The 21343-nt window shown below is 41.9% G+C and overlaps 1 protein-coding gene across 1 annotated transcript; it reads left to right on the top strand.

The window, feature by feature from the left end:
* The first annotated feature begins 2612 nt into the window (after nt 1-2612).
* Nucleotides 2613-21332, top strand: csnk2a4 (casein kinase 2, alpha 4 polypeptide). Its single transcript, XM_068712664.1, has 13 exons — nt 2613-2733; nt 8439-8731; nt 8845-8956; nt 9043-9144; nt 10729-10779; nt 11029-11088; nt 12181-12264; nt 13279-13389; nt 14142-14243; nt 14526-14626; nt 17878-18026; nt 18134-18220; nt 19803-21332. The coding sequence occupies exons 2-13, from the start codon at nt 8631-8633 to the stop codon at nt 19913-19915; spliced, it is 1173 nt and encodes a 390-aa protein (XP_068568765.1). The 5' UTR covers nt 2613-2733; nt 8439-8630; the 3' UTR covers nt 19916-21332.
* Nucleotides 21333-21343: the final 11 nt, after the last annotated feature.

The following is a 21343-nucleotide window of genomic DNA, read 5'->3' as shown; positions in this document are numbered from 1 at the left end:
AACTACATTTTGATACAGGGCTCCAGCATTACACCCACATTGTCACAGTTGTATTATATCATAAGTTTTATACTGAGAGTCAGAATTGTATGTCTGTAAAAAAAAAGTCTTGATAGGTGGTTGCTGAAAGATGAGCAGGCTGAAGTACAGTGTGTGGTTTTTGAATGTTAGGGCGCCCCCTTTTGGAAATTGTAAGGACTTTTTGTTACAGATGACTTTCTTTTAAGAAATAAAGATTTTGAAATTACAACTTCAAATAAAAGAAATCAATGTTATTTCTTTATTTTTTGATTTGTGAAACTATTGTAATCTTTCAGAAATGGCAATGATAAAGACATACGAAGAGGTATGAATAACCATGTTCTTACCTGTGAATGATGCAGCCATCCCTTTTTGCCGGGCAGTAACAAAGTATATGCCATTTAGTCCAACTTGTTAAGGCCTTTTCAAGATTTTTGCGATTTGATAAAGACTAAAATTCATGAAAATGTAATGAAATTCCGATGGATACTCTGTGTTTATTGAGCTACGGGCCACAACCTGCCTAACTATGAGTTACATACAGCCTATAGGTCTCTCTGACTGGTTATGACCTACTATTAGTCTATAAACAATCCTACACTGTAAAAAATATGGACATTGTGTCTGTGGTGTCATGTCATCCTTAACCTTAAAAAAAAGGAGTATAATCAGTAAACCAATCCAAAACTGCCATCTTTGTCAGTTGCTGTAGCCAGAAAATCTAAATACGGCCAGTACAAATCCAATACCATTAACTGCCATTATTTTTAACCACTTTTCCTGTTCAGGGTTGCGGGGGGCTGGAGACGAACCCAGCTGACATTTGGGCAATTTAGAGTCTTCAATTAACCTAACCTGTATGTCTTTGGACTGTGGTAGGACACTGGAGAACCCACGCTGACACAAGGAGAATATTCCAACAGGCCCGTCTAGCTCGGATCGAACTCTGGCCCCTCTTGCTGTGAGGCTAACCACCACACCACTGTGCAGCCCTAAAATCAAATACATTGTTGATAAAATATATATATATACGCCCAATGGTGTGTGTATGTGTGTGAGAGTGTGAGTGTGCTTCAACTAGTAATCTCCATGAACAGATTCTGCATTCATATGCAGGATTCTGGTACCTGCAGCATTCTGGTTTGTAGTCCGACTATTTTTGACAAATGTCGTTCAAACAGGCTTTGGTTGAATGTAGTAAAACAATCCGTGTAGAGAGCAAAAGAGGCGGAGCGCATTGGCCAAAAAGCAATCTCGGAACTCGCCAGCTATCAATTGACAACGATTTCGCTTTTTATTGGTTTGAAATTAGCTTGTAAACTGGCTACTTGAGAAACAACCCGGTTGTACAATTCTTCTCTCAACTGCTCAACCGATGAACAGGTAGCAGTTGTGGCCCTTTATATACATAGCATCTCAGATGTAGGGAACAGAAATTTTAAAGGTGCAGTGTGTAGGATTTGGAGGTAACTTTGCAGATTGCAACCAACTGAAACTCTCTCGTGTGAAAAAAGCATTTGTACACGTGAATGGCCCTATCTAGAGCTGACGTTTGGTTTGTCTGTTCTGGGCTACTGTAGAAACATGGTGGCCAGCTCTGTGAAGAGGACCCGCCATGGATGTTGAAAGAAAGCTGGCCCTCGTTCATAAGTTGGTCAGAGGCACATGAAGCAATAAAAGTTTGGCTTCCGAAGATACAATCGAGATGAAATTACACAGATCTTTGGGCGATCTTCCGCATCCGTGGGCCCATTGAGCAAGCGCACTAGCATTTCCTTTCACCCCGCCTCCAAGCCATCGATCTCGTACTAATTCATGAACAGAGGAAGGAAAACAACTCAGCTATAAGTGCAATTTTACAACTTTTAGGACATACTGATTTAAATAAGGACTATTCACGTGAGAACTTCATTTACCTCACTAGAAATGTTCCGCTGTTCCGAATGTAAGTCAATAGGAAAAAGTATTTTTGGCCTCCATAGCATCATGTGACAGACTTGGAAGTTGTAATGACATGTTTTGGCCTCTGTGTAAATTTGCTTTACATCCCTAGCGCTTATTCTTTGGGCATGTAGATATAATAAGGTAATTCTAAGGTGACGAAAACACACACACACACACACACACACACACACACACACAGTACTATTATTATATAAAATTTCTGCCAGTAGATCCCCCTAAATGCTACACACTGTTCCTTCAAGTAATGTGTTAACATAAACTTGAATTAAGTCGTGGTATTTAGTATCTGGTTATGAAGTCACCATCAGACTGCAGCCATCTAGTATACTGTATCGCTCCAAGTTTTGGGACCTTCTAGACTCCAGACTATATATCCAGACTGATCTATGGGAGTGAAACGCATAATCATAAGACCTAAGGTTTGGTGATTGACTGGTCATTAAAATATATCCACAGTTTGAGACATTAAAACACGCCTAGTGTGATGGAGTTCAGCCGAAACAAAGGTGACAGTGACAGTTACCACGCTTTTTAGGTAGTCGGCGACTGTGCAGTGGCTTGTCCCTCCACGGCCTCCGTTGCAGTACTCGAGGACGTAGGTGGCGGTAGTCTGCCATATTGTCTCTGATACAGCAGAAATCACACACTGGCACAGACACACACCGGCGACGGAGGAAGGCGAGGACCGTTGGCTTGACAAAACTCAGCTAACGGGGAAGTATTTCGGTCGTGGACTTGCTCTAGGGGGTAAATATCCACTCCACTCTTCTGTTGATGATGCAGACTCACATTACCTGTGGAAACTAGCGAGCGTTCACGTTAGCCATGCTAAGGTTAGCGGGCTAGCAGCTTGGGCCCGCCTAGAGCCGATAAGTTACTGACACCTGCTACAGAAAGCTATTCGAGTCGGTGGTCTAGCTAACTAATAAGCATTTGATTTAACGTAAGTCATCAGGAAATACAGCTGGATTAACCTCTGCATTAAAAAGTCCTTAAACACCATGCAAATCTTAATTTATCATACACGTCGACATATCGTTAACACTACGGATGTTTCATACATTCTATGAATAACTGTAACGATAACGTTAAATGTGACGTTAGCTTAATTGGTCAACATAAGTTTTGGGAGTGAGAGCTTTCGTGAAAGTTGCGATTTCATTGAATTTAGTTCTAATTGGTTTAACGCACATTTAACGCAAGATTAATTGAGGAGTCAATCCGGAGGTCTCACGTTGCATGGCGGTGTCTTGAGAGTGTATAGGCTAATATTCGGTATTATCCGAAACACAATATTCAGATATTAATGTAACAGAATTTTACACTCCAAGGATCAAGTGGGTTCTTGCTTTTCTCACCGGAAGTAAAATCAGTCGACCATGTAGTGGGGGTAATACCTCAAAAATACCTTTACCTGTCAACTTGGGAGTAGCATAGGTTAGATTATAAACTAATAGATGCCAATAATTAATTTAATAAAGTAACGTTAGCTAGCCGGTGTGCGAGATTAAGTGGTTTTTGGATTAACTGGTTTATGTTCGAGTGCGTGAAGCAGATGTCTCGTAGGAGTGGCCTTTCAGGACCAACGTTGAATAAACAAGAAATAAACATGTCGATCCCCTCTCCTCTCTCTTTCACATAGTTGCTACGGTATCTTTTGAAAGAATATAAACGGAACAGTTTGCTGGAAAATCTACTACTCGTTCATGAGGCTGCGGTTGACATACCGAGGACACATAACTAGGACCAGAGTGAATGAGAAAGTTGGTGGTAGGTGTCGATGCCTGTTCAAAATACTTACGTCAATAAATCCTTTAAGAAACGCGCTGTTGTCCGTCTTATATTTGTATTATACATCGTTATTAATCTGATGTGGAGTCGATCTGAGACCGATAGACCCGTCCGTGCATTCATACAGCCTGTGAGTTAAACACACTGAGCTCAAACACTGCGTACAGATGACTGTCAGCTGTGGGAAACTGTGATCCACCCAGATTAACTTGTGATTCAACTTCTGTAGGTTATCTCACATCGCTTATGTTCTATATTAAAGACTACGGACGTTCATCTTCTGTTAACGATGCTCTACACTGTGCAGCACACATTCATCCACATCAGACATTACTGTTAACTCTTGTTGTGTTACTATGAGGGTCCGACATTTAATAACTACACGCAGGGGTTAGTGTCTGTTGAAACATTACGAAGGAGAGGCTGGTTGGAGCATACATTTAGGATTTCGACAGCATTACCACGACCAATTATCCATCTTCATTGCGAAAATACGATTTGTTGTCTGGTGACATAAAAATAGTAGAAATATGGACCCTACAGGAGTCGAACCTCTGATCATGACCGACCCAAAATGATTAAGTGTTACCTGAACTACCACTGAGCTAAGGAGCGTAGACAATGTTAATTCATTCATCGTGCAAAATTCACAATATCACACAGTATCACCACTCATCATGAACTGTGCATCCTTCTATCACATTAACGTTAGTGCACGTAGCTCACCATAGGGACATGTTGCCTATGCAATTACGTATTTGCTTTCGGTGGGTCTAAATGATGCAAGAAGAAAAGGCAGTCAGTAGACTATATTGTAGATATATTACTATTTTGCAAGGTTACTATATCATATACGTAATCTGCTCAAATTACGATTTTATTATTGTGAAGCATTTACTAATGTATGCTCCAACCAGCCTCTCCTTCGTAATGTTTCAACAGACACTAACCCCTGCGTGTAGTTATTAAATGTCGGACCCTCATAGTAACACAACAAGAGTTAACAGTAATGTCTGATGTGGATGAATGTGTGCTGCACAGTGTAGAGCATCGTTAACATAAGATGAATGTCCACAGTCTTTACTATAGAACATAAGCGATGTGAGATAACCTACAGAAGTTGAATCACAAATTAATCTGGGTGGATCACAGTTTCCCACAGCTGACAGTCATCTGTACGCAGTGTTTGAGCTCAGTGTGTTTAACTCACAGGCTGTATGAATGCACGGACGGGTCTATCGGCCTCAGATCGACTCCACATCAGATTAATAACGATGTATGATACAAATATAAGACGGACAACAGAGCGTTTCTTAATAGGATTACGAGACATCTGCTTCACGCACTCGAACATAAACCAGTTAATCCAAAAACCACTTAATCTCGCACACCGGCCGTTGACAGCTAATTTAGCGTAACGTTAGCTGCTGCAAATGGCGTTAGGTAAGCGACGTAACGTATAGAACGACTAAAATGCGCATGTAGCGTTCAGTTCAATGGTAAAAAAGGATGGTCAATGAGTTAAGTCAACTTCATTTAGACAGCCCGATTCAACATATTTGCCTTGAAGTGCCTTTGCAATTTGTACAAGTAGGAATCTTGCCTCATACCAGTCGGGACAATGCAATGAATGCTGTATGTATGGTTTGTGTATGTCATAAGGAAGCAATTTAAAGCAGACCAGATACTGCACAGCAGTCCTTATTATTTCAAACATACAAACAGTTTTCCCTTGTTCAGTGTTACTTACTTGACCTAGGTCAGAAAGAGATTAAAGTGTTCAGTTGCTCTGATGGTGCGTCAGTGGTGTCATTCAAATAATGGATTTGGCTGTTTGAATGAGATCAATAACTACTAGTAATTGAACAGGCTGTGTCATTACTTTCGGGGGTCAGTGGTGATGTGTAATGTAAAAATGAACACTCAACTAGAGCTGGAACTCATTTCAGCCACTTCTATCTGTGAGCTGCCCAACGCTCATCACAATCTGTGAGCTGGAGGCTCAGCTCTCTCCTCGCCACATCGTTTTTGTTGGTGTTGTTGTTTTGTTAGTAGTTTGTATACAAGGCTCCACACTGTTGTTTTTTTTTCCTCACCACAGTCCTGAAAAAAAATAGTTTTTCGGCATTAGTCATTGTAATTATGTATTATAAGCTGCTTTAAGCCTGTGTTAAAGCTTGTGTCCATATATGTTCGACATAGTTTTTTCACCATGAGCACCAACCCGAGGATGCTTGCCCTCATACTTTGTATGGTTGAGTTTGTCTAAGAGCCGTAACGTTGGAGCAAGGCTGACGATGTGTCTGACATGTAAAGTTCAAGACAGACAGACAGACCAAAACAAGCTTCTCTTCCATTTTCTACAGTGACGTCACCAGTGCTTTTCTGAAGAGATTTTCAACTTGAAGCGGTCAGAGCGGCAGGACAAAAATGGTGGAGCGCTCAGAGAAAACACGCTGGGCGCAGCACTTTATCTCTGGGCGGCCACATATGCTCTCTACTCATTGGCAACAATTTAAAAAAAGACGCTGGCACTCAGAAAAAATGCTACACACACACCCTTAGGAAGGAACATGTCATACAGTTGTGGTCAAAAGTTTACATACACTTGTAAAGAACATAATGTCATGGCTCTCTTGAGTTTCCCCGTTATTTCTACAACTCTGATTTTTCTCTGATAGAGTGATTGGAACAGATACTTCTTTGTCACAAAAAACATTCATGAAGTTTGGTTCTTTCATGACTTTATTATGGGTTAACAGAAAAAGTGACAAAATCTGCTGGGTCAAAAATATACATACAGCAGTGCTAATATTTGGTTACATGTCCCTTGGCCATTTTCACTTCAATTAGGCGCTTTTGGTAGCCATCCACAAGCTTCTGGCAAGCTTCTCGTTGAATCTTTGACCACTCCTCTTGACAGAATTGGTGCAGTTCAGTTAAATTTGATGGCTTTCTGACATGGACTTGTTTCTTCAGCATTGTCCACATGTTCTCAATGGGATTTTAAGTCAGGACTTTGGGAAGGCCATTCTAAAACCCTAATTCTAGCCTGATTTAGCCATTCCATTACCACTTTTGATGTGTGTTTGGGGTCATTGTCCTGTTGGAACACCCAACTGCGCCCAAGACCCAACCTTCGGGCTGATGATTTTAGGTTATCTTGAAGAATTTGAAGGTAATCCTCCTTCTTCATTATCCCATTTACTCTCTGTAAAGCACCACTTCCATTGGCAGCAAAACAGCCCCACAGCATAATACTACCACCACCGTGCTTGACGGTAGGCATGGTGTTCTTGGGGTTAAAGGCCTCACCTTTTCTCCTCCAAACATATTGCTGGGCATTGTGGCCAAACAGCTCGATTTTTGTTTCGTCTGACCACAGAACTTTCCTCCAGAAGGTCTTATCTTTGTCCATGTGATCAGCAGCAAACTTCAGTCGAGCCTTAAGGTGCCGCTTTTGGAGCAAGGGCTTCCTTCTTGCACGGCAGCCTCTCAGTCCATGGAGATGCAAAACAAGCTTGACTGTGGACACTGACACCTGTGTTCCAGCAGCTTCTAATTCTTGGCAGATCTGCTTTTTGGTGGTTCTCGGTTGACTCTTCACCCTCCTGACCAATTTTCTCTCAGCAGCAGGTGATAGCTTGCGTTTTCTTCCTGATCGTGGCAGTGACAAAACAGTGCCATGCACTTTATACTTACAAACAATTGTTTGCACTGTTGCTCTTGGGACCTGCAGCTGCTTTGAAATGGCTCCAAGTGACTTTCCTGACTTGTTCAAGTCAATGCTTCGCTTTTTCAGATCCATGCTGAGCTCCTTTGATTTTCCCATTGTAGCGTTTGTGGGTGCTTTTATCTAATGAGCCCTATTTAAATGGCCTCAGAGAAGTCACCAGCTGTAGTCACTTATAATCACTCACAAGAAGTTAAGAGGCCATGCTATGAAGCTCATTTCATTGACACAACTTTTTAAGTCACCAAAATTGCTAATTCATGTTGCTGTATGTATATTTTTGACCCAGCAGATTTTGTCACTTTTTCTGTTAACCCATAATAAAGTCATGAAAGAACCAAACTTCATGAATGTTTTTTGTGACAAAGAAGTATCTGTTCCAATCACTCTATCAGAGAAAAATCAGAGTTGTAGAAATAACTGGAAACTCAAGAGAGCCATGACATTATGTTCTTTACAAGTGTATGTAAACTTTTGACCACAACTGTAATTCCTTCTCTAATATCTATTCTATATTGCTGTGAAGACATCTGCTTCAAACAACTGGATTTATTCAAGTAAAGTCAATTAATGGCGATCTCCTGATCGCATAGTCTTACAGAATGTCACCCTATAACCATCGGGAGTAAAACTTTATTTCACACTATGATGGTTAAACTGTATAATAAATCCGCGGTTCACATGCGTGCCGAACCGTGGTGGTGGAGGGATGGTTCCGTATGGATAATGGACAGTTACACCACTACAGTAGAGTAAATCTGATGACTGATGTGTCTTTTAAGGCACAATGCCAAACAGGCAGTGGTGTGTGGATATGTGGATTTTCGGTCGTTGTAAATAGATGGATGGAGAAACCTGTGATGTATCAATATTTATCAGGAATTAAATTTCTCAAATCCTTAATTTCCTCTCCTACCTTCTTTTTCAGCTATTCCACCAAGCCCCTGGTGGCCCCTCCCCCCCTCCCCAAACCCCTTGCTCTGTTGGGATCAACCCCCCTCAACCCCAACCTTCCCTCTTCTTCCTCCCTCCCTCCCTCCCACCCACCCAATCCTCCCTGTACTCCAACCATCCTCTGCTGCAGTAAGATCTCCCAACCATCTCTGCCAAGCTGTCGGACATGTCAGGACCCGTGCCAAGCCGGGCCCGAGTGTACACCGAGGTCAACACTCACCGGCCCAGGGAGTACTGGGACTACGAGTCCCACGTGGTTGAGTGGGGGTAAATACCTCGGTGATCCTTATACAACATTTGCAGAATGCTGCTTGACGTCTCAACCCAGCTGATGTTTGGTTGTGGATTTTTTTTTTTTTATTTTTTTTTTTCCTTCACAGAAATCAGGATGATTTTCAATTGGTGCGTAAACTGGGGCGTGGCAAGTACAGCGAAGTCTTTGAGGCAATCAACATCACCAATAATGAGAAGGTGGTGGTGAAGATTCTTAAGGTAAATCTATACAGAGACTGAGTTTTGGATCAAGTTAGTGGTTCTGATTGAATAGTTTAACTCTGCCTCGTCCTCTTCCTTTTTAGCCCGTGAAGAAAAAGAAAATTAAGCGTGAGATCAAGATTTTGGAGAACCTACGCGGAGGCCCTAACATAATCTCCCTCATCGATATAGTGAAAGACCCTGTGGTGAGTATAATATATAGAACACTTGACACTTTGGTCCCGAGTACAGAAGAGGACAATCTTAATTCATAAGTTTGTTTTCCTGATGACATGATCCTATTTTGTAAGAAGAAACTTATGTTGTGTATGTTGGGGTTCTGAAGTATCATTACTGTACCAATAGCGTGGGGAGCCCACCACCTGTGCAAGGTTATCGTTTTCACTTGGGAAGTATGTGTCTGTAAGTACTCAGCCAGCTGTAGCTGAACGTTAGATACTTGTACGTGATGTTAGACAGCCTGCTCCTATGTTGTGCCAGGGCTCACTTTAAAGAATGGAACAATAATGCACTGTTGGAATATTATGATGCAGGAGTGCCACCGTAATCAGTTAAAATCTTTTGTTTCCGACTTAATTTGTTTTTGCGCTGAATTTTAAGCCAACTTTGTCATGATCATGTGATCCAGTTATGATTGTCAAGCATTTGCTTCACGGTGGTATAGAACAGTATGTCACAATGTTAGGTGATGCTCATTAGTGCTTTACAGTCAACAAGTCCCAGATACTCTGAAACCTGAAGAAGTAAAGTAACTAAAGTAGCAACTAAAAGTACCCTTCTCGCTTTCCCATTTATGTGTCATGAAACATGAAGAGTTGGCAAATTAGACCGACGGATTAAAATAACTTAATTTTCACACTTGAGGGGGCAACAGTCATCCTGTTCTTTGTATTTACCGTTGCCTGACGTTTCAATAGGTCAATGAAAAGGAGACGTGCAAAAGTAGAAGAGAAAGAAAACTCCAGAACACCTGTATCCACAGCGTACTTCTGCTATTGCCCTCGTTCACTTGTGCTCCGAGTTAAAACAATTTGTTGATCAACAGAAAATTAATAAACAATTTTTATAATTCAAATGTTTCTTGTTTTAACTTCTCAGATATGTGGATTTGCTGCAACTATCGTTGTAATTTGAATATTTTTGGAATTGGACATCACATGGGCTCTGGCAACTTTTGACTTTAGAGGCTGGTTTATAGAATACAAAACAATTGCTAGATAAATGATAAAGTTGGTTAGTTAGCTGCAGCTCTAGTTCACACTGTAAGCAACACGTGACCATTTGTGGGTGTGGTCAGCAGACTACATGGGTATTTTTCAAACATTTAGTGTCAAAACACAATTTGCAAGCTAACAAGTGCTAATTGAAAAACATTGAACCCAGCATCATCGACTGCTCTTCAATCTCCATTTTGGAGATAATTAGAAATATAGAAGCTCTGCATGATTGTACTGATCTATGGTGAAGATGGTGAGCCTGTTGTTCATGAGATCCAATAAGAGAAACTGGAATTTCACCAGCTGTGGTCTGTTGACTGTCCACATGCTGGTGGAGTTTCCATGTTTCCATATGTACAGTAAATTAATGGGCATTTGGAGAGTTGGCCATCGTGTTGCTTATGGTGTGGCTGTGTGGTTAGTTTGTATCAGTGCCATAGCTTGTTCCAGTGCTTCAGTCAGGTAGATGAGTTTAAGTAGTCCCGGTGGTACATATTGTTGGCTGAGACTGCAGCACATTAAATACACAAAGTATTGTCTCGTTTTTTTCAGTCCCGGACGCCCGCCTTGGTCTTTGAGCATGTCAACAACACAGATTTCAAGGTAGGTAGCTGTTTGTTCACTCTATAAAATGTCGTTGTGCAAGATCATGGAAACCTTTCTTGGCATACTCGTTGTTTTCCTGTACACGTGCTATGTCTTCGGTGCCAGAAAGTCAACCGTCGTCTGGTTCTATCCTCAGTCGCTGGCACATTTCCACAACTCGATGACGTGACTGACGTATGACTGTGTGGTCTTTTTTACTGTAACACAATACCATACAAAGCCCAGTGACATTGATTTTGTCTCTAGCAACTGTACCAGACCCTGACAGACTACGACATCCGGTTCTACATGTACGAGATCCTCAAGGTGAGTCCTCCTCGTTTCAGCTGCCTGTCTGCTCGTAATGTTGAAACTCTAAACGTCATGAGGGTGGTGAAGCGTCCAGTCCTTAAACCAGACCGTCTGTCCCAACTTCATTTTTCTCTGCCAAGCTTGGGAACTTCTACAGCCTCTGTTTAGGCCATCAACATTATGTGTGTTGACTAGTAGGCACCATCTTCTTGTAGTGGTGTAATGGATCGTTGTTGATCGGTGATCTGTACGGATCCCACCCTCTCTCAGTTTAACCTTAACCATCACGGTGTGAAATAAAGATTTACTGACGATTGTTATCCACCAATATTCAGTAAAATATGTGATCATGGCATCATTTCTGCTTTTCTAGATAATACATTGTAAACAACCAGTCTGTGTTTAAATCAACAGAACAAAGGTTCACTTCAGTTACATTATGTGTTCAGGCTCTGTTCAGTGAAAATGAGTATTGGGCGAAGGTAAATTATAACGTTATCATGATGCGTTCACATGTAATGTTGTAAAATGTAGTTTTGGTGAGAAACTTTAATAAATCCAGATGTTTGAAGATGTTTTCACATTAATATAAAATAGATATTAGAGATGAATTATGAGCTGTTCCTAACACTAGCTCTAAGCATCTTATGAATGATACATCATTAAAACTACTAAAGACAAGATTCAAAACAAATACAATCTTTTATTTCCTTTTTTATGAAGAAAAAAAACACTGTAAATTACTTTAACAAAGTGGGAAGATAACATTTAGAATTTGATGGTTTACAGACTTCAGAGCGGTTGAAATTCATTTTTAGACGGTGGAAATAAATAAAAAAAAAAGCCTGGAGCCTTGTAGACCAGCTGCTGTAATCAAACAACAAAGGGATCTGTATCTGTCAATATGGATCATCAATGATCTGCAATTAGTATCAGCGGCAAAACACGATCAGAGATCTAAAAGTTATATTTCCTCCCTTTATCTTTTGTGCTGATCAGATTTAGAACCGTGAGTTTTAGTCCGTTGCACCACTATCTTCTTGTAATCTGTTGCTGTTTTTGGAATTACTTGGAAAAACAACAGTGTGACCAATGGATTGTTTGTAGGCCCTGGACTACTGCCACAGCATGGGGATCATGCACAGAGATGTGAAGCCACATAACGTGATGATCGATCATGAGCACCGCAAGGTGAGTGATTTAAGGGCACTATCTTGTTTGATCCGAAACAAAATGACTAGGTCTGTCAAAGCTACGCGATTTATATTTAATTAAATTAGTTTTAACCCCACTCATTTTTGTAAAGCATTAACATATGAATTGCCCTTTAAGAGCCACCAATGTATCGAATGTACACAACTGTATGAAGACCAGAAAGCTAAGCTAGCGGGGGAGTTGGACTGACGGACAAAGATGTTTGTGCTCACCAGTCAGCACCTCACAGATCAGTTACGTCAGGGAGACGGCGTTTTACTTTGACCAGCAGTGGGAACTTCGGACTGTTGACAGAAGAGAGGCATTTTGCTGAATCGTGCGCCGAGCACTTCGTGCAAGAAGCGAATCAGTGGAAATTCACCTAGGGCTGCACCGACTAGCTCGAAGCATCATTCATAACTTTCACATACGATAGTCCACCTACTCTCTCTCTCTCTCACACAGCCGAGCCCTGGTCCTACAGAAAGAGGAGATAAAGATCCAAATCAAATTGAACCATGGGCTGCTTTGTTTAGAGTGCAAGAGATTTTTTTCCCTTTTGGATGGTTTGTACTTTTCAACAAATCACAGGACGTTCTGGAAGGCCAGCGTCATGTTGTAGGAGATGGGTAGCTCCTTTAAAGAATAGCTCAGCATAGCGAGTGTGTGGTCGAGAGAGACGGTGGCTCAGAGTGTAGGAATGTCATGTAGAGTCCTTCATGTGGAGTTCTTAAGTACGCATGTAAAATTGAAACCGCGACCCTTGGTTCAGTTCCGTAAAGGCTCTAAGTCAGTCAATCCATCCTTAAAAAAACATGTTTATTGCTGCTGTGTAGTTTTTTGTTTGGCTCTTAAATCTCTACTTTTTTCCTTTTTTACCATTCTCTAGTTGGACTCATTAATTCAGTAATGTCTGAGAAATAAGTAAAAACGTCTCCTTCATTTGCTTGTGTTGAACACTAATACGTTGCCTGACTGTAGCTGCTAACTGCTTCATTTGAACGTCTGCAGTTGCGTCTTATTGACTGGGGTCTGGCCGAGTTCTACCACCCAGGACAAGAGTACAACGTCAGAGTCGCCTCCCGCTACTTCAAAGGACCTGAGCTCCTGGTGGACTATCAGGTACGGCTGTGGGCTAGTATGCTTTAGGTGGAGTTGACATGTTGTAAGCCTCTGATGGGCGATAGTGGAGAAACAAACCTACTGTTGACCTTCATTTATTTTTATTGGTGTTTTTGTATGCATCTAAAAAGGTTATCCACAACTATTTTCTTCTATTCAGAGACCATATTTTGATGGGATCACACCAGCCTGCAAAGCCGAATTAGGCCAGGGGCATAGCGTAGAGGAGCTAATGGCCCCTTCCTCACTTCCTACCCACTACTTCTAGCGACCTTGCTTTTACCACACCCATCTTTTAACTTGGCCTTCATTTTAAACTCTATTCCACATCTGTAAGGTTTCCTGACTGCATGTTACACAGTTGTGACGCAATAATGGTGGTGATGATGTTATACATTTAATTATTGCAGTCTGAGTGGATTGGATGTTACTTGATGGATGATAATGTTGTGTTAAAAACCATCTGAACTCTGCATTAACATTTTTATTTGTGATTGTCCATTGTTTTAAGATTTAAAAGTTATGCTAATCTGGCAGCATGCCATAGACTGCTCTGTGTTGGGGAAACACTGGATAATGGATCTTAGTTATAAACTGCAGTTGCAGGCCCAAACAAGGGCTTGTTTCTGATAGCCAAAGGGGAACAGCATGGCTCATGTTTGGTTGGATTCCACAGAGTTACAACTCATTGAAATGTTGGTGGGTCTGCTTTAATCCTGCCTGTGCTCTGAGACCTGTACTGTGTGTTGCAGATGTACGATTACAGTCTGGACATGTGGAGCTTGGGCTGTATGTTGGCCAGCATGATCTTCAGGAAGGAGCCCTTTTTCCATGGCCATGACAACTATGACCAGGTAAATATGGACTCTCTGCAGCTTACCTCACTGTGAAGGCAACATCAGAAGGTTACAGTTAAGGCAGGCTATGCCTTGTGGAATGTTCTCCATGATTATTGTGGTGGCTTAAAACAACAACACTGCATCGACATGAATTGCATTTCCGCCCACAGATCTCGTGAGAGTGCCGACTGCCCAGTCTTTTCTGTAACTGACTCGACTGGGTTCAATGTAGATTTGTGTGTGAAAGGTTGAAAGTATCTCGTACAAACAGTTTGTTCCTTGTTTGTGTTCTTGTAGTTGGTGAGAATAGCCAAGGTCCTGGGAACTGAAGACCTCTACGACTACATCGACAAGTACAACATTGAGCTGGAGCCTCGCTTCAACGACATTCTGGGAAGGTGAGAGATGATGACAGCGTGTTTTGTAACTAATCCTAGCATTTATGTTGGACAGAAACAACTGCACACTATCAACCCTGAGCCTAAAACCAGGGGTGGGGGAAACAACTTTACACAGCATAGTATGGCAATATTTTGCGTGGCAATGTTGTATCGATACACGAAAGGCAAGTACCAATCTTTCATTATGAAAACTATTAATATTGCAATTGGGGATGTTGGGATTAACCCATTTGGCCATAACTGCGGTTATGCAAGTCACAGTTTCATGATCATAAGAACTGAAGAAGCTACGTTATCTATGGTGTCCTGATTCCAGCATTGAGACCCGTTTGTGTGGTGAAATCTCACGAGAGAGTATTGCCACTCATCTGAAGCGTGTCTGTAAACATTTCAACACTCCAGCCTTATATCTGCCAAAAATGGTCTTAAATCGGCCCACATTTAGTAATGATATGAGATCTGAAGACCAGCATTGATGCTTTCTGATAATGAAACATTAAATACAATACAATAAATCTGTTTAAATCAGCAGGAGGAGAGCTAGTAATGGTAGTGACGGTGACAGCAACAGCTGTTATAAAGTATGGAGAAAAGCCATGTGGAGGTTCCATTGGATACATTGTGGTGCGTTCAAGCTCCATTTAGTAAAAATGAGCATTAGACGAAAGTAAATTATATAGTTTCCATGATGTTTAACCTCTTCCACTCCCAATTTACTTTTGGAGCAAAAGCGCCTAAAATGACATACTCAAATTAAAATGGCTGTAGCTTCTGAACCACTCTGACAATATGTATCAATTAGGTCTTGCCAGAAAGAAAACCCCCTAAAGTTCCTTGTGAAAGTGTCATACAGGAACAGAGCAGTGGGCCTTTGAAGTCAGTAAAAATTGAAGATTTTTGTTCGTCTAAAATAAAAAAGTATCTTTCAGTATAAATAACTGCCTGTGGCTGTATCTGTACAGGTAAGGACAGTATATGGCTGTAACTACACCATCTGTGGACACCTGCCTCAAATTTGAAGAAGATAGGACAAAGTATGACCATCTACAGTGTTTCATTTATGAATAGATCCCGGCGGAGCTCTAAAAAGAAATTTGGAGAAACAAATGGACACATGGTAACTAAATGATATTCTGACACACTAAAGGTGTTTTTTTTCCTTTACATTTTGATATTATATTATTTTCCTTTTATTTTTAGACATTGTAAATTGCAAAAACTAAGTATATATGGTCGAAGACGTGGTATCTGTAATAGCAGACTTGCTGTGCGTAATAGTGCTCAGCCGGGTATGCAGTTGGCTAAGTTACACGTGACTTTATACGCCCCCAGGAAAGCTGAATTTGCACATGCAATACATTGTTAGAACGCCTGAAGTCTCCTCTAGACGAGGGGCTTGACAAGCCTAAACGTATCGCTAGCTGATACTAATGAAGTGCAGTCAAACAATAATGAAGCAAATCCATGTTTTCAGGGTACGGTAAAGATAGCTCGGTCTCCTGGCTTCAATACATTACTGTCAGTGAACACACAAGGCATAGCCAGATGCTAACATAGTGCACTATTGAAAACCGGCGTCATTATGATTGCCAAAGTCATTTTTAGACACAAACACATTCTAATGAATCATCATGGGAAAAAACGCACATGAAAAGTGAAAATTATGACCACGTTGGTTGACGTCTAATATAAGAGTACAATTAGGTTTGTACTATAAGTACTTGCCTTTTCTGAAGCCCCTAGCTCCATGGTAACATCCGCTAGCACATTCACTAGTAAAGTCGGGTCTGTACTGTATCTTTCGCCGTCGAAATGCTGCAAGACCCGACTTGCAGCGGTTATGGCGACTTTGGACAGTGTGTGTTTGGGCTCCTCTTGTGAAAAATCCATAAGAAATAAAAGAAAATCAATGTTTTCTTTGCAAAAATGAGGATTTCGTGCATGCTGGGATACCGAACACGGCCATGTTTAATGACGTAGTGTGCGTGAGCAAGCGGTCAGAACGGAAGGGGAGGCGATCGAGGCCGACGGCATCCTCGAGGAGTTGAAGAGGTTAAATGTAATCTAGTAAAATGTAGAGAAACTTATCTAACTCCAGTTATGTTAGTTAAAATCTACAATCTTTTATTTTTTGATCATTTGTATAGTTTGTATGCAAATAACCACTATAGATGACTTAAAGTAAATTAGCTGATGATAATAAATATGAAAATGTATCTTATTAGATAAAACAGATGTTGACAAACTGCATAATTTGCAGCTGAAAAAAGGTAATAAGTCGCAATGTTTTACTATTTCAATACTGTGGGGTAGTGAGACCTCTGCTTGCAGGAGGCCGCGGACCTCTCGCTCTATCGTTGTTGTTTGAGCAACGAAGTCACGCCAGGAAAAAATCAGCTGGATCTGGCTTACAATAAAACAGTATTTAATAATTCATAGATGCTAAAAGACAGTTACAAACTAAATTACACTACTGATAGTAAGGATTTGCGAAACCGAGCACAAACACCCCCCCCCCCCCCCCATTCAAAATCTAGTATCAGCTTCAGTGACTGGCTAAAATTCAATTGTTTCCTCCTGGCTTCAGACAATGCTCTCTATTGGTCTAAGTGATGATCCTGATAATGCCCGCTGGTCCGCCTTGTCCTCCTCCTCGTAAAAGCTTCGTCCATCCGACCCCCCACGCTTGACCACGGTCCTGTCTCCCTCGGCGCCGATTCCACTCAGACTCATCTCCATATATGGTCATGAAAAACTCTGGAACCCTCGGTTTACCTCTCCTTGCCCTCTCTACTTTAAACATTCAGTTACTATAGTTCTAGTCTAATACATTCAATTGATTAAGAGTGTGTGGTTTAACACTTTTGTAAGTAATATATGCTACACTTATACTATCCTCTCCAAGTGAATATACTGTAAACCTATTTTACATTCCATAAGTGAATATTTTGTGAACATGTGATATTTTATACTTTCTTTAGGTGTGCTTTTAATCATACTAATATACTTTTAAACTTAATTTCCTTCCAATACTCAGTGACTAAAGTATTGTGATAAAATCACACCATGGGACCTCTGTCGATTCCCATCCCTACCTAAAACGGGTCCAAATTATTTCAAATGCAACATCTGGAGTTTGTCCCATGCTTCCATCATTTATCCCTTCATTACAACGGTCCGTCTGTGTCCGCCTTCTTCAGTGTGAGCTGATGTCAGAACGAAGTGTGTTAATTGTCTTTTGCCTCCAGGCATTCTCGTAAGCGGTGGGAGCGGTTTGTCCACAGTGAGAACCAGCACCTGGTCAGCCCCGAGGCGCTGGACTTCCTTGACAAGCTGCTGCGCTACGACCACCAGGCGCGGCTGACCGCCCGCGAGGCCATGGATCACCCTTACTTCTGTAAGCCCATTGACAGCCACCGTCTGATGTTTACAAGGATGAATTCACAATCTATAACATCAGTGAGGAAAATAAGTGCTTTCTTTATTTTGTTGTTGTTGTTCCAGTCCCCATCGTGAAAGATCAGTCTCGTGTGGCCGGAGCCAACCTGCCCGGTGGGAACACAGCTGTCAGCTCAGCCAACATGATCACTGGTGAGAAGACACGCCAGAAATATAGAGAAAACATTTATGGCAACATCATTCCCTTACGTATGTCTCTGCTGTCTTACTTAAGATGTCTTCCCATGTCCTCGTAAGTCCTTATGTCAATACTTTATTCTACCAACTGCAGATCATTTAAGTTATTGTTTTAAACATCTGGCGTCTTGCAGTACTGCTTCGTGGTTCCACTTTGATCACGCACAATACCACGGATAAATTACTGTCAATTTCGGTCACATCTGCTTTTGTCTAAATGCAAAGTAAGTGTAATTAGGGTTACACAGGTTTAAAACCAATGTGCTTTCAGTTCTGCTACATACTCAGGTCTCAGCCAGTTGGAATGACGACACAAACAAGGTGCAGGCTGTTGGAGAAGAAGTATTCCTCTAAAGTCAAGTCGGAGTCAGACTCAACTCTTATAAGAGCTACACTACTTTAATGTTTCATCTGCAAGACTTGTGTTTTTAATGTCTTCGTTCATCATCTGTAAAAACATCACATTTCCACAAAGACATGAAAAGTGTGCGTCCTATAGTTCAGACCCTAGTGCACCCCAGACTGGCTCTGATGCTGGACAGTAGAGGTCGTACTGACGTCTGGTTCAGAAGTAGCTTTCAGAGCGGGAGCTGAGAGCGTCGAGCAGCCAGCAGAACCGCCACTGCTCTGCGTTTCCATCAGCGCTCTTTCCCTCGGTTAGTTTCCATTCAGTTTAGCTTGATCATGGAACATGAGGACGATGTGTCATAGTAGCCTGCCTGAGATTCCTAAATTTAATTAAATCAACTTGATCAACTGTTTCAGCTACATTTTCCTCCAAAACAATCTCATTGACCATTTAATGTTGTCATTGTATAATGCAGCACAAGATGAAATGTAAACATATGTTTACATATCAAAGTGCAAAACTGTAGGTTGATGTAAAAGGTATGCTCCCCATTTTCTTCCAGTATACGTGGAGGGAGTAGTGGTGTAATATAAAATGATTCTCTAGCTGGGGCGTTGTTAAAGAGGGGATATTGGTCATTGAAATACGCTTCCCCTGAAATATACAATAATGCTCCCTAGGGCTGTTGACAAATATACTATATACAAATGGTAAGAGGAAAATTAATGTTTGAGTGATTTTATTGTAAGGTCAAGCTGGAGGAGGAATAATTTAACAAGAACTCGGCCACAGAGAGTGACATTGGGTCCAGATCAGACTTGAGACGTTAATGTTGTACTTGCTGTCTTCCACACTCATTTAATATTGTGATTTACTGGAAGTTACCTACAATATAGCCAACAGCAAGTAGGAAGCCCATCGCCCTCCAGCCAGCTGCCACCTTGGTTAGCTTTTTGTATTATATAGAGAACTCCTCATTCCATTTAGCCGGTCTTTGTCCATTGTAGCGAGTGACCGAAATAAATAGAAAAATGTGTCCGACAAAAGTTCAGCTCGAAATGCCTGACTTATCGCGACCTCAGCCCTAAATCGCAGTCAAAACACGCCAGGGGACAGTGACAGTGGTGCTTTGTTGTGTAGGTCCCCCCCCCCGCACTCATGTAACCTGTGTTTCTACCCCCCCCTCAGGAATCTCTGCCTTGCCAGCCTCCACTGCCCTGGGCCCTCTCTCTGGCTCTCCGGTCCTATCTGCTGCCACCAACGTCCTGAGCCCCCCGGTGCCCGCTGCCGCCCCGCAGTGACGCCCCCCCCCCCCCCCCCCCCCCCCCAATCCCCGCCCCCTCTTTCGCCTCTGGGCAGGTGCTAGATAGGGTGCCGCTCTGCCAGCCCTCACTACATCCAACCTAACTTCGGTGTGACGTCCCCACCAACCTCCCGGCCGAAGGACGCCGTCGTCTTAAGAAAAGAACGATTTATCCCTCCGCTCCTTTTCTTCCTCAAATGAACTTGTTAGCCTGACATCTGAAATGAATGTTCTGCGTAGTGTGAAATATACACGTATTCCTTTCAGTGTGCGTGTGTGTGTGTGTGTGTGTGTGTGTGTGTGTGTGTGTGTGTGTGTGTGTGTGTGTGAGAGAGTGAGAAGCGAGTGTCACCACGGTGTGTTTTTTAGTTTGGACTGAAGGCAGTGGTCATTAAGTACATCAGCAGAAGGCGACAGAAGGACGTTGGCTGTGAGGATCAAAAGGAGCTCCTCCTGTATAGTTTACTGCTGCAGCGCCGTCAAAAACGCGACCCGGTGACACGTAATCAGCCTCCTCACACGAGTCTCAACCCTCCAGATCACGGCATTTTGGAAGTGTTTGGTGCTGTTCAGTGCTTTAGGTGTCTGTGAACACGATGACACTTGAACACTTTCTCTGCCCGAGTAGTTCTGTCTTGCCTTTTTCTTACCAAACCAGATCACCAGTCTTCTTTTTGATATGCGACTCTCCGTCATGAGTTTTTTGTTTTGTGTCGAAACGTCCCGGACTGCTGGATACAGGTTGGCCACCACCGAGTGGTTTCGATCAACTCTAATGTTGTACTCCGACCTCTTTAAGGAGCCAGGTAAGGTTCATTCAGGTTCTCAAAGAAATGGTTTCTCAAACGTGCTGCTCTCCACTTCCTTGAATTACTTCAAGTGGCTTTTCTTGAATGACTTCAAGACATAACCAAAGTTTACTCAGTCGGTTGGAAGACGAGACTGACCAAACCTAGTTTTGTTTTGTGGGAGTTACTCATACTGTAATGCAGGTTGACAATGCGGTTTTAGTATACGTCTGATGAAATGTGATCCAACGGTCATGTGCAGGTGACTGAAGTGCTGTCAGTGTTGGAGGACGCGGGGAAGCTCTGTGATGAGTGAGACACTGGACCGGCTTTCACACCGAGTGTTCCTGGAGGTCAGTTGTTAAATAGCACTTGAAGGGTAGAGTTCTCCACCGTGTTTTAGTGCCAGAGTTTGAAGGTGTAAGTTTTAGACCCTGCTCTGTACCTACCCATCTTTTTCTTTATTTCTTTTCCAAACCTGCGAAATGCAAATAAATCCGAACATGTATACATTGACCCGAGAACGGAGCATTTTGAGTCCCTACATCACTGTATATATTTTTATGTCCTTCTGTAGAAGACTAGTATTTGAGAAATATTTGTGTAAATAAACACATGTTTTATTTATCAGGAACATC

This window comes from Cebidichthys violaceus, unplaced genomic scaffold, assembly GCF_023349555.1.
Source record: "Cebidichthys violaceus isolate CVI_PGR_0920_01 unplaced genomic scaffold, fCebVio1.0.p SCAF_17, whole genome shotgun sequence".
In the NCBI taxonomy this organism is placed as follows: domain Eukaryota; kingdom Metazoa; phylum Chordata; class Actinopteri; order Perciformes; family Stichaeidae; genus Cebidichthys; species Cebidichthys violaceus.
The sequence above is the reverse complement of the archived record's forward strand: the minus strand, read 5'-3'. Positions and strand labels throughout refer to the sequence as shown.

What these genes read in the sequence shown, in the direction of transcription:
- csnk2a4 (XM_068712664.1), top strand. Translation starts at nt 8,631, where the DNA reads ATGTCAGGACCCGTGCCAAGCCGGGCCCGAGTGTACACCGAGGTCAAC. An exon ending in TCCCACGTGGTTGAGTGGGG is followed by an intron (nt 8,732 to 8,844) that starts GTAAATACCTCG and finishes TTTCCTTCACAG; the next exon opens with AAATCAGGATGATTTTCAAT. An exon ending in TGGTGGTGAAGATTCTTAAG is followed by an intron (nt 8,957 to 9,042) that starts GTAAATCTATAC and finishes CTTCCTTTTTAG; the next exon opens with CCCGTGAAGAAAAAGAAAAT.